This window comes from Amblyomma americanum, chromosome 9 (assembly GCF_052857255.1).
Source record: "Amblyomma americanum isolate KBUSLIRL-KWMA chromosome 9, ASM5285725v1, whole genome shotgun sequence".
In the NCBI taxonomy this organism is placed as follows: domain Eukaryota; kingdom Metazoa; phylum Arthropoda; class Arachnida; order Ixodida; family Ixodidae; genus Amblyomma; species Amblyomma americanum.
Window position 1 is genome coordinate 79,197,718 of NC_135505.1, and position 14,039 is coordinate 79,211,756.

The 14,039-nt window shown below is 48.0% G+C and overlaps 1 protein-coding gene across 2 annotated transcripts in view; it reads right to left on the bottom strand.

Annotated features, from left to right (window-relative positions):
* The window catches only part of LOC144105456 (putative diacylglycerol O-acyltransferase Mb3761c), a 322,783-nt gene that overhangs the window by 20,783 nt on the left and 287,961 nt on the right, over nucleotides 1-14,039 (bottom strand). For both annotated transcript variants that reach the window (XM_077638579.1, XM_077638580.1), the window contains 3 exons: nucleotides 6,751-6,986; nucleotides 5,392-5,632; nucleotides 3,968-4,084 (listed from right to left, as the gene is read on the bottom strand). In XM_077638579.1, the coding sequence (XP_077494705.1) occupies nucleotides 3,968-4,084; nucleotides 5,392-5,632; nucleotides 6,751-6,986 (594 nt within the window). The remainder of the gene's footprint in view (nucleotides 1-3,967; nucleotides 4,085-5,391; nucleotides 5,633-6,750; nucleotides 6,987-14,039) is intronic.

Genomic DNA, 14,039 nt, shown 5'->3' on the forward strand with positions numbered 1-14,039 from the left:
CACCAACGTTCCGCTCAAAAAAGCACGAAATCGGCTTTGCACGGTAAACTCCACGATCGATCTATTGCCGACCTGAAGACCAAGGGGGAACCAGTCGATGAAGAGGCGGTTTCGTCGCTAAATATAAAAGGCCTACGAGCGGACCCTCTGATCGATTAGGTGCGCTGGCCAGTGCAGGCTTCATGAGGCAACGCCTAACCGTAGATAAAGAAGATTGTGCTTATATTTTTATCGCAGGATTTGGCGCGACATTTGGCGCACGGTAGAGGACCATAATAGGCGACAATCGACGCTCCTCAAAAATTTGGTCATTAGGCTTACTTAGTGCTTCCAAACTACGAGGATTTGAGGCCGATGAAATCGGTCACTTTAGCATCAAGAGTATGTTAATATAGTTCAGCTCTCAATTTAAACAAAAAAATACGGTTGAATCGGGTGGCTCAAAATCCCGCCGTGGGTGTCAGGCTGTAGATATGCCCAGTTTTTGACACAAACCTGAACGGCTGCCTTTGTTTCCAGCCCAAAAGCAAGACAACCAAAGAGATGGAAAGAAGGGCATCTGCAAGATTGTACACCATCTGTTCTAGACCGTCTGAAGACGAGGTGCACCCAGTGAAACGTAAAGGGACCTAAACACCAGTTTCACACGCCACATAAACGCTGTGCTTCACTCCCTCGGTGTTAAACTTGTCGCGAAGGCAATGTCATGCAGGTGCTTAGCAGAGAATGGCTCAATTTCCCGCCATTAGCAGATGGCCTTTCCGGGCATCTAAAGACTTCGCGATGGGCAGACACATCACACACCAACGAGCCGACAGGCATATCTACAGCTCCAGTCACGCAGGCACATTCATGATCGGCCTGTACACAAAGCACACGAATGACGCCTGGTCAAAAACAAGTGAACGGCGTGTAGAAACAGGCATGTTCGCATTCTCTGACAAAAGTATTGAAAACTGGGAAATTGTAAGATACTGTTATCAAAATATTAAAGGTAATGGTTCATCCTTCTGATATGCAGGAAAATATTTCGTTTACAGTGTTTCCATCGAACGCATCAAACAGTTAAGACTGCCATAGGAAGCCAACGGGGAACGCTTTTGACGATAGCAAAAACGGTAATAAAAAAAGTGTAAGACTTCCGTCCGGGGAACTTCGGATGTATTGCTTCTTATATATTGACACATTAGCCTTGCGTTCGGTTACTCGGACACGCTACTTTCGTAGTGAAGTGCGATTCCAACACTCCGATGTTCCTGTCTAGGGCCCAAGCCGCTACTTCAGCTATAAAGCAACCGACATCTTTCGGATGGTTAAAAGGGCCGAGCTGTAAGAGCTAACATTCCGCAAGCGATTTTATTTTGCTGCCAGCGCTTTAATTGTTATATATTGCTTCGCAACGCTTCAGTTAGTTTACGCACTGGGATATTTCCATGGGCTACCAAAGCGTACTACCTGAATGTTTCGCGCATGAAAGTACGATGCTGCTTCTTGTCTACCTATAGTGTTGAAACACGGTGACAGAAGCTCGCGGAATCGAAAAGGCTCTCTTTGGCATAAACGCCGGCATGTCCAGCTAGCAATGCACCACTGCTGCGATACTAAATGCAATATTTCCCGCCCCATCAAGTACTCAACACCTTAGGGACCACACCACGCGTCATACGTGAACTTTGACGAGGACAAGCGAGGCTCCTTGTACTAGCGCAAAATGGCCGGTGGCGGTGTTGTCGCAAAAACGACTAGCACCTTTAAAACGCTTTGCACACTCGTCAGCACGCTTGGCTAGGGCGGTCGAGCGCCGCGCTGCCGCACAAGTCGCACAAAGTGGTTTTTTCAAGCAGGTACGCGGTTCCGGAGACAACGCTTGCACTTGAGTGAAGGGGATACTCCTGATGATTATTGTGAATTTTTGTGGCGCAAGGGCATCTGCGGCCAAAGAGCGCCATGGCACAAGGTTTTTCGTCTACTCAAGGTGGGGTCAAAGACCCATTTCGCAAGCGTTTCGGCCTAAATAAGCTGAGCACCAGGGCAAGAGAAAGTTTGCACCCGCTGTATCAAGGTGGGTACCCAGCGACACTGGGGATCGAACCCCGCACCTCCCGCATGCGATGCGGGTAAGGAGATAGTCTTACAAATTTATCAAATGATTGAACAGCAGAGTATCAGAGGAGTTGAGCCAAGGTTTCATTTTTGTTTTCGTAGCGCGCCACTCACACGCTTTTGATAAGCGTGCTGACGACTGTATGCCACATGACTGCGGTGTTCAGCCACCGTGCAAACGAATCTGGCTTCATTCAGTGCATGCAGAGCTGTGAATGTTTCATTTGATTTTTCCGGAAAATCCAGAAACCGCATCGCTAAATGATCACGGTGTCTTCTTGCAAAGACAGCATGCCGACATGCATTTATTTCCAAGCTCCAGTTTAATACAAAGGGGAATATTTACCGGAGCCCTGTATTGTGACCGTAGGAATCTAAGCGGCTTCTTGAAGCATATTTAGACAACTAGCAAGATCACACTGTACGGAAGGCAACAACAACTTACGTCCCTTTTAGAGGCATTGTTTCGGCGCGCCTGCGCAAAAGGCTCTTTCAAAGAAATGTCAGCTGCTAGTTTCCCTAGAATTTTAACATGGCCTAGAATGCCCCAAAGCTTACACAGTGCTAGCGTTTCCGAATAGAGGGGGGGCTACCATCTCGTGAGGCAGGCTGTCGTTTCACGGCATGCTTTTATTTATTTAGCTTTTTTTGCCGCTTCCAAGCTGGATGAAACTTCCATGATGCATAGCCAGCGCTACAGGCAGAATTTCAAGAAACAGCTCGTTTTTGTGAAATATTCAGCAGCTACATCAAGAAGTCGATCGGCAAGGTTGGAACTCGGATTAAGTTACCGTAAAGACGCACTAATTTTTCCGTCTACAGTGCGACAATTGATAACACCGCATCAACATTGCGGTCAATTGTTTTTGTATGGCAGGTGTTCACTTCCTTGAGAAAAAAAAAGCTAACGAACTAAACACCTGAGTTTCGAGTAGGCATTGCGGATACCGGAGCAAGGTCGTGTCGGTCTCCTTTTTTCTTTGCAAATAATGTTGTTTCTGTCTTTCTAGTAATTCTCCAGCACGCTGTTCTCACGATGTTGTAGTTCCTTTCACAACTATCGGAGCAAACGGTATTTTGGGCTGTGCAAAGAGCGTGGGGAACCTTAACACTTGTCTCTTTCCTACACAACAGTCACAGCCTAATGCCCGATATGGCAGCGCCCACTGACGTCTTTTTCAAAAGGTGGATGCTCTAAGACTTCCAAATTTCAGCATATGCTTAGTGGGAAATAATACGGGTGTAGGAAGCTTGTAACTTTAGCGTGCCCTGTCTCCTCACTTTTAGTAGGAATTCCAAAAAAGAGAAAAGTTTCGGGCGCTTTCATTCCGAAGGATTTATTCATTACCGCTGCCCCACATTGAAACGAGACGTTAACTTTTTAAACCACGCACAAGGTCTTCCATTATTTAAGAGAACATTTATGCTAATACAACGAGTGAAACCGGCTACCTCGGATCACTTGGTGGCAGACAACTCCGCGGCGAGCACGACTAGTATGGAATCAATTTCTGCCGGCAAGAAATTACGCGCTCCCTCTTAACCAACTCGTACGCAAGACAGCAGTGGCACCCGCTCCCTCGCCCGGCACCATTTAGTGCAACCCTAGTATCCCGGCTGCGGCACGGAACCAGTAAATCTGAGCCCCGCAACATATCGTAACCGATGCATATCGCTCTTGACGCTGAAAGCCCAGATGTAAATGTGCCGTTAAAAGAGAATGACATGGAGTTTGGTGACACGCTCCACGTCTCCAGAAAAAAGCCGCGCCGGCGAACGGGTGTTTTCGAAGTTCTGTCTTTGACGGTACACATAAGAACGGCGTTATCGACGTGTGGGTACAAGAGTGTGGTGTAACCCTTACCTCGTGCAATGGGGGCCTGGCGATCTCCTGGTTCCTGCGCTCAGCCGTGTAACTGGAGCGGCGCCTGTGCTCCCCTGGTATCCTCCGCTTGGAGAGCAGGTCGGACAAGTGGTCCAGCTGCGAAGAGGCACCACAGGTAACAACTTGAAGAATTCTTGCACCAGCTCGCTCGCTCGCTCGCTCACTCACTCACTCACTCACTCACTCACTCACTCACTCACTCACTCACTCACTCACTCACTCACTCACTCACTCACTCACTCACTCACTCACTCACTCACTCACTCACTCACTCACTCACACTTTTTTGTATATGTTAATTGGCTGACTGAATAGTTCTATCCAATTTTTTAATGACTGATTCACTCAGACAGTAAAGCGTTTTTAAAAAAAACTTACGGAGGGCACTGAGTACTACTTACGTGCTTTGAAGGCGAGAACATCAATATTTTGATTGATATTTTTTTCCTCCTTCGTAATGACACCCCCCCCCCCCCCCCCCCATACATTAGCGTACAGTTGTAAGGCAAGGCATACCTTAGGCTCACCGTTATTCGCCAGGGAGCAAATCGGTTTGGTGGCCTATGGGTTGCCTGTTCGCCTCGCAATCTGAAAGACCTTGATTCAATACCCCACACCTTCTGAAGAAATTTCAATTTTCTTTGCCAGTGATGTCACTGGTGGATGTCACTGGACGCCGCAGGCCTGGTTTTGCTGATGATGAGCCATGTAAGTCTTTCGCCTTAATCAGCTTTGTGAAATAAATAGCCGCGATGCGCATGCACATGTATATGCTCAGTTCTTGAAATCACAAACCAGCCGCGTTAGTTCTGTCTAATTGACATTATCCCAAGAACCAAAACTCAAAACAACATATCTCGCTCAGCTTAGCTATTCAGAATGTGGCTTCAGTCGGGTGTTGTAGCTCTCCTTTTAAGTCCTCTTGAAAACAGCATCCTGGCGACGTCTTGGCCACAGCAGGACGCACTAAAATTTCTCAGTCCGTATTTGTTCTTTCTTGATGAGTTGTAGTGTTTTTGTTTTATTCGCGACTACTTCTCTATCACTTTTGCCACAGCTCTGGCCACTGCCAAAAGAAGGTGTCAGAGATGTGGGCTTTCATTCCCAGCTCTTATTAAATAACATTGTTTTCCCTGTATATCACCGGAACACAGACAGTGTTTATCTGATTGCTCGGTAGTGCACTCGAAGTTTAAGTAGGGCAATACAAAAAAAAAAACCAGGAGCAAAACAAAAGCAAACACGAAACGAACTTCCTCGAAAAATCTCTCGAGGGCTCAGTAGGTTTGCCGTCAGTCTCCTCTTCATCAATTTATCGGCTTTCCTCGAGAGTAATACAATTAGGAAGTCTCTCCTCGCCAATTTCGCTACTCCTCTGCTCCTGTTCGTGACCAACGGCGTACCTGATTGGCGAATTCCTTGAGGATCTCGTCGGGGTCAGGCACGATGTCCATCTGCGAAGAGACGGCCACGTTGAAGGCTCCTGCGTACGACGTGATAGTGACGGCCAGCGGCACCTCGGGCGTCCATCCCGCCCAGGCGACCGCCGTCTTGACGCGGCTCAGACCCAGCACCACGGGCTCCTCGGGACCGGGAAGGTTGCAGAACACCGCCGAAGGTTTTCGGTGCCACATGCCCATGAACCTACGTGGACAGAGATGACCGTGCTGTGAGACATGCCTAATCTAAGGGGCGCATTTAAGCTTAACGGGCTTAGTCATCATCAGCATCATCAGCCTGACTGCACCCACTGCAGGGCAAAGGCCTCTCCCATGTCTCTCCAATTAACCCTGTCCTTTGCCAGCTGCACCCACCCTATGCCTGCAAGCTTCCTAATCTCATCCGCCCACCTAACTTTCTGCCGCCCCCTGCTACGCTTGCCTTCTCTTGGAATCCACTCCGTTACCCTTAAGGAGCAGCGGATATCTTGCCTTCACATTACATTCCCTACCCAAGCCCATTTGTTCTTCTTGATTTCGACTAGGATGCCATTACCACGCGTTTGTTCCCTCATCCACTCTGCCCGCTTCCGGTCTCTTAACGTTACACCTATCAATTTTCTTTCGGCGTCCTTTAACACCCCCGTCATACCCACAACTTTATTAATGCCCCTTTCAGAGCCCCTTTAATTTAAGCTGAACCCTTTTCGTTAGCCTCCACGTTTCTGCCCCGTAGGTGAGTACAGGTAACGTACAGCTGTCGTACTCTTTTCTCTTTAGAGATATTGGTAACCTGCTATTCATGATCTGAGAGAACGTGCTTAGTACTCTATTCTCAAGAGCTACTAAACTCAGAATGAAAATCCGGCCTTGTCCAGTGGCCAAACTCCGGAGATTAACAGCTGATGGTACACCCTTTCCAGACTTGGGCATCGCCTTACTGATTGATGGACTGTTATGAGTGCCTTGCTCCATACCACTTCTAGAGTACTGTACTGGGTGAACATGCAGCCCATCGAGCAGTATGGCGACGCCCAAGGAGAGCTTCATAGCGTCAGGTGCACAAATCTGTCTAGGAAGACAAGTGCGGCGCCAAAGTTGGAAAAGTGACTGGTGGCGCCCTGAAGCTTGTTTGTTCACCACATTCATAATCTGGTCAACGCTGAGCAGTTCCTCTGAATGCGACAGGAGACTCGACAGTCTGGTGACCTCGCACCTAACTCCAAATGAGAGCACCAGTTTTTGATACCAAGATCCTAACAGAAATATTGCTAGTGGTATGATAAAGGAGGCCTCGGCAATGTAGATGATAATAAAGCAGACCAGTGGGCCAGCCGGCAGGGCAGCAGCGTGAAGAGGATGTTGGCTGCCCCGTACAGCACGACGGGGTCGGGCGAGTTCTTGAGCTCGTCCATGGCCTGGCGCACCTCCCAGAGTCGAGGTATGGCGCCCTCGGTGTTGGTGGGAAGCCGCACCAGGGCACTGCTGAGCTGGGTGCCCAGCTCGGGAACCGGCTCGCCTGTGGCCGGTTCGTACCGAAGGTCCACGGCCAGGCACACCTGTGGTCAGCACCAGAACGAAGCTATCACCCATTGCGGAAGCACGTCAACCTCGCAAATTGTATTACAGAAGAGAGAGAGAGGGCAAAGGAAAAGGGCAAATGTTAGGCAGAAGGAGGATCCGTTTGGCCATTCAGAACAGCCGGAAGTGGTAGATGGGATAGGCTTGGTTTGGGATGGGATGGGATTGGTTTGGTTAATGAGGGTTTTAATGTCCCAAACCGACTCAGGCTATGAGGCACACCGTAGTGAAGGGTTCCAGAAATTTTGACCCCCTGAGGTTATTTAACGTGCAAAGACATCGCACAGTACACGGGCCCCTAGCATTTGGCCTCCATCGAAATGCGAGCAGGATCGAACCCGCGTCTTTCTGGTTAGCAGCCAAGTGCCATGGACAGCCAAGCACTGAGCCACCGCGGCTGCTGGAATAGGCAGAAGGAGGAGCAGCTAGAATAGGGGCGAGTTAAGAGTGAAGGATGTCGAGAAAGGACATATGGTGTGGAAAAGTAACAACCTATCGTGGAGGAAAGACACTCTGGGAAACGGCCACACAATCTCAGGAGTCAGAGACCAAATTTATGATCGAAAACACGCAAGTCATGACGATAGAAATTATGGCAGCGAACCGGTCGAAGAAAGTGAGGCTGCGATGAGGTCGGAGTAATATGAAAAGGAACACGTCATTTTCACGCAGCCAGTGCTTACTGCTCAAGCATGATTGAGAAGGAACCTTTTCATTTTGCGCCATTAGTTTGACTTTTGAACCGTTATCCCAATGTTTTATTTTTGACGCTCCATACAAAACTAAAAATAAACGCGGTTCTTGAGTATGAACTAAGTGCTCATTTTGTATTGCAAGAACAGTGGCAATAAAAATACATTAGCACGGCGCCGTCCTGCCGGTGCGGCAGGTACCAGCGCTCGGTGCTGCGGTTGCGAACACGCTGATAACAAAAGTGCCAGGCGTGTTCGCGAAGCACTGCGCTGCGCCAGCCGCACGGTGCGATATGTGTCGCTCAGGTGGCGTCATTGTCTAAATCATTTTTCGTCGCAACTGTACGTAGGTGTGCATGAGCCAGATATGTATTTCTCTTTGTATGAGAATATTTTGTAAGAAGTTCGCCACAGAGTAGTTATGATGCTGAGAAGTGACAAGAGGTGGTTCAATGGAGTATCAAAGTAGATAATGGTAAAACAGAACTGTGAAGTTGGCCAGTGGAAAGAAAAACGGTGTGAGGAGCTCAAAACGTTTTCAAGATTAGCGAGGACAGGGCTGGCACTAAAAGGAACAAAAATGACAGGTAAATGGGAGAGGCCTTTGTCTCATTACTTTCTCCAAAAAACTGGTAGTCGCCGCGTGGTCGTGGCCAGTCCCACTTGTGTGCATGGGCCATTATATAACAGAATAACAACAACAACGTCCGAGGCACTCGGGCACAGCTAACGTGTTGCTCCCTGCCCGCTGCCGCTCACCGCGTTCAAACCGTCAGTAAAAAATGTGGGGCCGAGTCCAGCGCCCAGACTTTGGTGACCTCGTTCAACACGGACACACGCAGCCAGCAGTCGCACTGTTTCAGCCGCCACGTTCCCGGCGAGGCGCCAATGCTCCCTTTTGCTGCCCAGCTCATCCAGCCATCTCTCCTCCACACGTCAAGTCATGAGCTTCCCTCCACGGGCGTCTTCGGACCAAGGCGCTTGCACTCAGCCGAGGGCCACACGACGTGGCTTCACTGAGAAGCCCGGTGTAGCGCCCTTGTAAAAGACCAATCCGCCCGTATGGTTCCTTCTCGTAGAGTCCCACTTCTACGTCCATCGTGTATGAAGCCAGGACGTACCCTACCTTCTGGCCAAGATGAGCCCCAAAACGGCCTCTTCCAGCTGCTGATCTTGTATGAAGCCAGGGCGTACCCTACCTCCTGGCCAAGATGAGCCTCCCAGACGGCCTCTTCCAGCTGCTGATCTTGTATGAAGCCAGGGTGTACCCTACCTCCTGGCCAAGATGAGCCCCCAAACGGCCTCTTCCAGCTGCTGATCTTGTATGAAGCCAGGGCGTACCCTACCTCCTGGCCAAGATGAGCCCCCAAACGGCCTCTTCAGCTGCTGATCTTGTATGAAACCAGGGCGTACCCTACCTCCTGGCCAAGATGAGCCTCCCAGACGGCCTCTTCCAGCTGCTGATCTTGTATGAAGCCAGGGCGTACCCTACCTCCTGGCCATGATGAGCCCCCAAACGGCCTCTTCAGCTGCTGATCTTGTATGAAACCAGGGCGTACCCTACCTCCTGGCCAAGATGAGCCTCCCAGACGGCCTCTTCCAGCTGCTGATCTTGTATGAAGTCAGGGCGTACCCTACCTCCTGGCCAAGATGAGCCCCCAAACGGCCTCTTCAGCTGCTGATCTTGTATGAAACCAGGGCGTACCCTACCTCCTGGCCAAGATGAGCCTCCCAGACGACCTCTTCCAGCTGCTGATCTTGTATGAAGCCAGGGCGTACCCTACCTCCTGGCCAAGATGAGCGTCCCAGACGGCCTCTTCCAGCTGCTGATCTTGTATGAAGCCAGGGCGTACCCTACCTCTTGGCCAAGACGAGCCTCCCAGACGGCCTCTTCCAGCTGCTGATCTTGCCTGAACCCGGTCCTACGCTCTACGATGACCTGATGGCTGATGTCATTGCCTTTTACGGCTTTCCCGTCACGCGTTCATCGCCTTTCGTCACTTCCATCACGTTAACTGGGTCACCTCTGGTGCCCCTTTCTTGTGTGGAGTCGTTTGCGGTCACGACGCCATCCACCGTCGTTCACGAGCAGGCCTGTGAGTCATTAAACGACATAGCACTGGACTCCAACGCGTCCCTCGACTCCTCGCAGCAAGCATACCGGACCCCATCTATGGCTTTCTTACACCGCCAGGACGCATCAGTGGACTTGTGCATTCCCCTTGAATAACACTCCTCTCCATGCACCGCGTCATCCCTAGTCCATGTTGTGGACCCAGTAGCCACTCATGTCGCATTGGTGGTCAGTTTCCCACTTCACCAAGTTCAGACCCCGCCGCAACCGCATGCCTGCGCTGTGCCGCCGCCAGCACCTCGTGCATATTGCTGTCTCAGCTCACGCTCGCTGCCTGCGCCACACAGCGCTTTCTTCCATGGCGCCTGCCTCTTGCACGCCTTGCTCACGAATATGAACCACATAACTCGTCGTTCCTTCCTCACCTGATGCTCCTAGTTTGGCACTACTCAGTCGTATAGTAAAGTTCCCAGGGCAACCACGCCTACGCCTGCGCCCAGCGACGTCAGTCAGGCCGACATTCACCATGTCGAACATAAAAAAATGCTCGATAAAATAAAACCGGTTCTTCCTCGCAGTGAACAACACAGTGGCATCAAAACAATGTTATCGCTGACTACTAGGCCTACCTTTCACTGAAGATCCTTTTATGCCATTATATCCTAACACAGCTAACAGGACACGGTTCGCTGAGCTAGTTAGTGAACGCTGTTGCCGACTCAGTAAATAAAACCAGGGCGCGTTTCAACGAGCTTCTTAAGAGATGACTTTTCAAGCCTGTTGAAATAGCAAGAATGAAGGCAGCACTGACGCTAAACATCAATAACCATAAGGTGTACTCAGCTACGAACTCATGCCTTGAAATGATCAAAACCAACTATGCCCATCGAATGGCATGTTCCCTTCCACGATACTCTAGTAAGCCAGGTTTCCGCATGCAATGTGGAAATAGGCTTCAGTGCAAGTTAAAGAACTTGTAGGTAGAAATACGTCCACTGTACTCCTGCAAAGCATTCGACCCAGCCCATAGCGTTTCTACGGAACGTAAATGTCAATCAATCAATCAATCAATCAATCAATCAATCAATCAATCAATCAATCAATCAATCAATCAATCAATCAATCAATTATACGTGTACGCCAGAAACACAACATAGTTGTGCAAAACAGAAATACGAATAGAGTAATTCGCAATATAAATGGCTCAATGACGCCGTAAACCACTTCTTCACAACTTACGTGACCTCTGCGCGACGAGCAGATCTGGTTAACAGCTTTTCCAGACCTCGGTCTCAGACTTCAAACGCATTTCTTTGCTTGCAACAAACTAAGAAGAAAAAGAGCTATGATAAACTGCGTGTTTACAAACAGTACGAGAAAAGAGGCTAGTTGATACTGTATATCTTCGTTATTTGAAAGTTCTGGGTTTAGAGAAAAGAAAAAAGAACGACAAACGAAAAAGAGATAACAGCCCCACGTGCCGCGTCCTGTTCTTTCCTCTTTTCAGTCGTCCCTGTTTTGCCTGAATCCAGCGGTTTCAAGTAGCGATGAAGTGTTTACAAGGCATCCGTTCCGATCAAAACATTAAAAAAACAAAATTTTCAAGCGTCCTTTTCTCTACCTTGCGTGCAGTTCCTTCCTATAGCTCATTCATAATTCTGCCTGGAGATCGTTGTTCAAGCTTCCTTGAGCAAAACTGGGTGTTACGCGGGGGAATAACTGCGTTCCACACAAGTGCAACCCACTTTAAAAAGAAACGGTCGTTCACGGTTTTAAACTGCCACGTTCAAGAAATCCCCAATGGGTGCTGCGGTTAATTTTGTTTTTTTTTTGCTTGCGATACCTTCGAGGACATCTGGAGAGGGCAGGCGCGGTTTAGGTGGAAGCCGACGAGGCGTGAACGAAGCAAATGCGAAGTAAGTTGCTTAGAGCGAATGGGTGGTCCGTCGGCACCTGCCCACGACGGAATTTCATTTTCTTCGCGCGAACTGCAAAGTGAAATCGGCCGTGCCCCTTCGTGCGAAAGTGTTCAGGCAGAAGCAATATGAATCCGGAGGGCTGGAAGAGAATTCTTTTCATACGCCGGCCCGCCCTGAATCTAAATTAAATTCCTTTTGAACATGGTATGCATGCGAGATATGTAAAACTACTCGGCCAGAATACGCGGGTTTTGTAAACGACAGCTGCAAGAATTCTGCCTGTTCGCTTCATTCCAAGACACAGAAAACAGTCATTGCTTCATGGCGCAAACTGCGGCAACGATTGCGGGGTAAATGATGATGGATTGACTTTGTCACATAAATCGGCTCTCTCAATTAGTTACTGATCAAGTGTTAAACATCCAATGCGGAGAGAATTCGGCAACGACTAATGTATGCGAAAGTTTCCGTGAGATGAGCCAATTTTGCGTGCCGGACGTGTTATGTCGTGGTCAAAAACTAACGCATTGATTTACTGGAACATGTCAATTATATCGAAGACTTTTAGCACAGAGGCAGTAAGTAACGCTGCGCTTACACACTCTCTAATCATATTGGCAGGGTACCCTACAATAGTCACCCTACAAGGGTGACTATTGATACCGCAACCTCCCTGGATATCTGTGTTACCAACATGAGTTGTGAGGATATTTCTGCTGGAGTCATGATATGCGACCTCAGTGATCACCTTCCAGTATTCTGCTTGGGACCCCCTGTGACTGGTAAATATAAAAGTAGCAAAGAAAGTACCTGGTATCGCACAATTAATGACCAAAGCCTGCGACATTTTTGCAGCCTAATCGAGAAAGAAAGCTGGGACGACGTTTACAAGGAAACTAATGCTACAGTCGCCTACAAAATGTTCCTGAGTAGGCTGCTACAGTGCTACGATGCAGCTTTTCCCTTGCGCGAGCATAAAACAAAACGAAAAAGAATGCGGAAACCCTGGCTGACTGTTGACTTGTTTAAACGAATAAGAGAAAAAAACAAGAAGTTTCATGCTTTTCTTAAATGTCGTGATCTGCAGTTACTGAAAGAATTTAAATCCTACAGAAACAAATTGATCTCAGACCTGAAAAAAGCAAAGATCGAGTACTTTCAGGCTCAAATTCTTCGTGCTCGCAACGACTATAAAAGGTTATGGGAGATGGTTAACGACCTAATGAACAAAAGGCGCTCAAGCCATTGTGTAACAGATATCACAGTCGATGGCGAACGTCTGTCTGATGATCAGCTTGCTGAAGAAATGAATCTTAGGTTCATTAGCACAGGGAAATATACAGGCCAACTTGCTAGCATGTCCTACTATACACATGCAAACAGTCCAATGAGCTCTATCTCGCTTTTTCCGTGCAATCCAACTGAAATTTGCAAAATAATCGGAAGCTTGAAAAGTGACGTAGCGCCTGGAGATGACGGTATAAAGGCTTTGCCAATTAAACATGTTGCAAATCATATTAGTCATGTGTTGTCCTATATAATCAACTTAATGCTTCTTACTGGGGAGTTTCCGGATGACCTGAAGATAGCTAAAGTAGTACCCGTGTATAAAGGCGGCGGTGCAACAAATATGAATAACTACCGGCCAATCTCTGTTCTAACTGTATTCTCAAAAATATTTGAGCGCGTCATTAATGATAGACTTAACAGCTTTTTTCAGAAACATAAAATAATAGCTGATGCACAGTATGGTTTTCAAGCAAATAAGTCTACGGAACAAGCTCTTATACATATAAAAGACAAAATTATTGAAAACATAGAGAAGAAACTCTTAACCCTTGGTCTATTTATAGATCTTCGGAAAGCGTTCGATACTGTGCAACATGACATATTGATAAAAAAGCTAGAGATCTGCGGGATTCGGGGCGTTGCGCTGAGGCTGTTGCAAACGTACCTGAAAGACAGATTACAGTATGTAGTCATAAACGATCGCACTTCGAGTAAAATGAAGATAGAACACGGCGTCCCTCAAGGATCAATTTTGGGGCCTTTACTCTTTCTTATATATGTGAATGATATAACTATGATACCAGGATCCCCCCAGTTAATCATGTATGCTGACGACACGAATATATTTTTTACAGGAACAACAAAAACATGCCTTGAAAAATCTGTCAATGATTACTTATTAAAACTTTCCAGGTGGCTACAAGCCAATCGCATTACTCTAAACACAACAAAATCTAAATACGTAATTTTTAAACCGACAAACGTTAGGGATCAGAACCCTATTAGCATCAGATATGAAGGTAGCCTATTGGAGGAGGTCACTGAGCAAAAATTCTT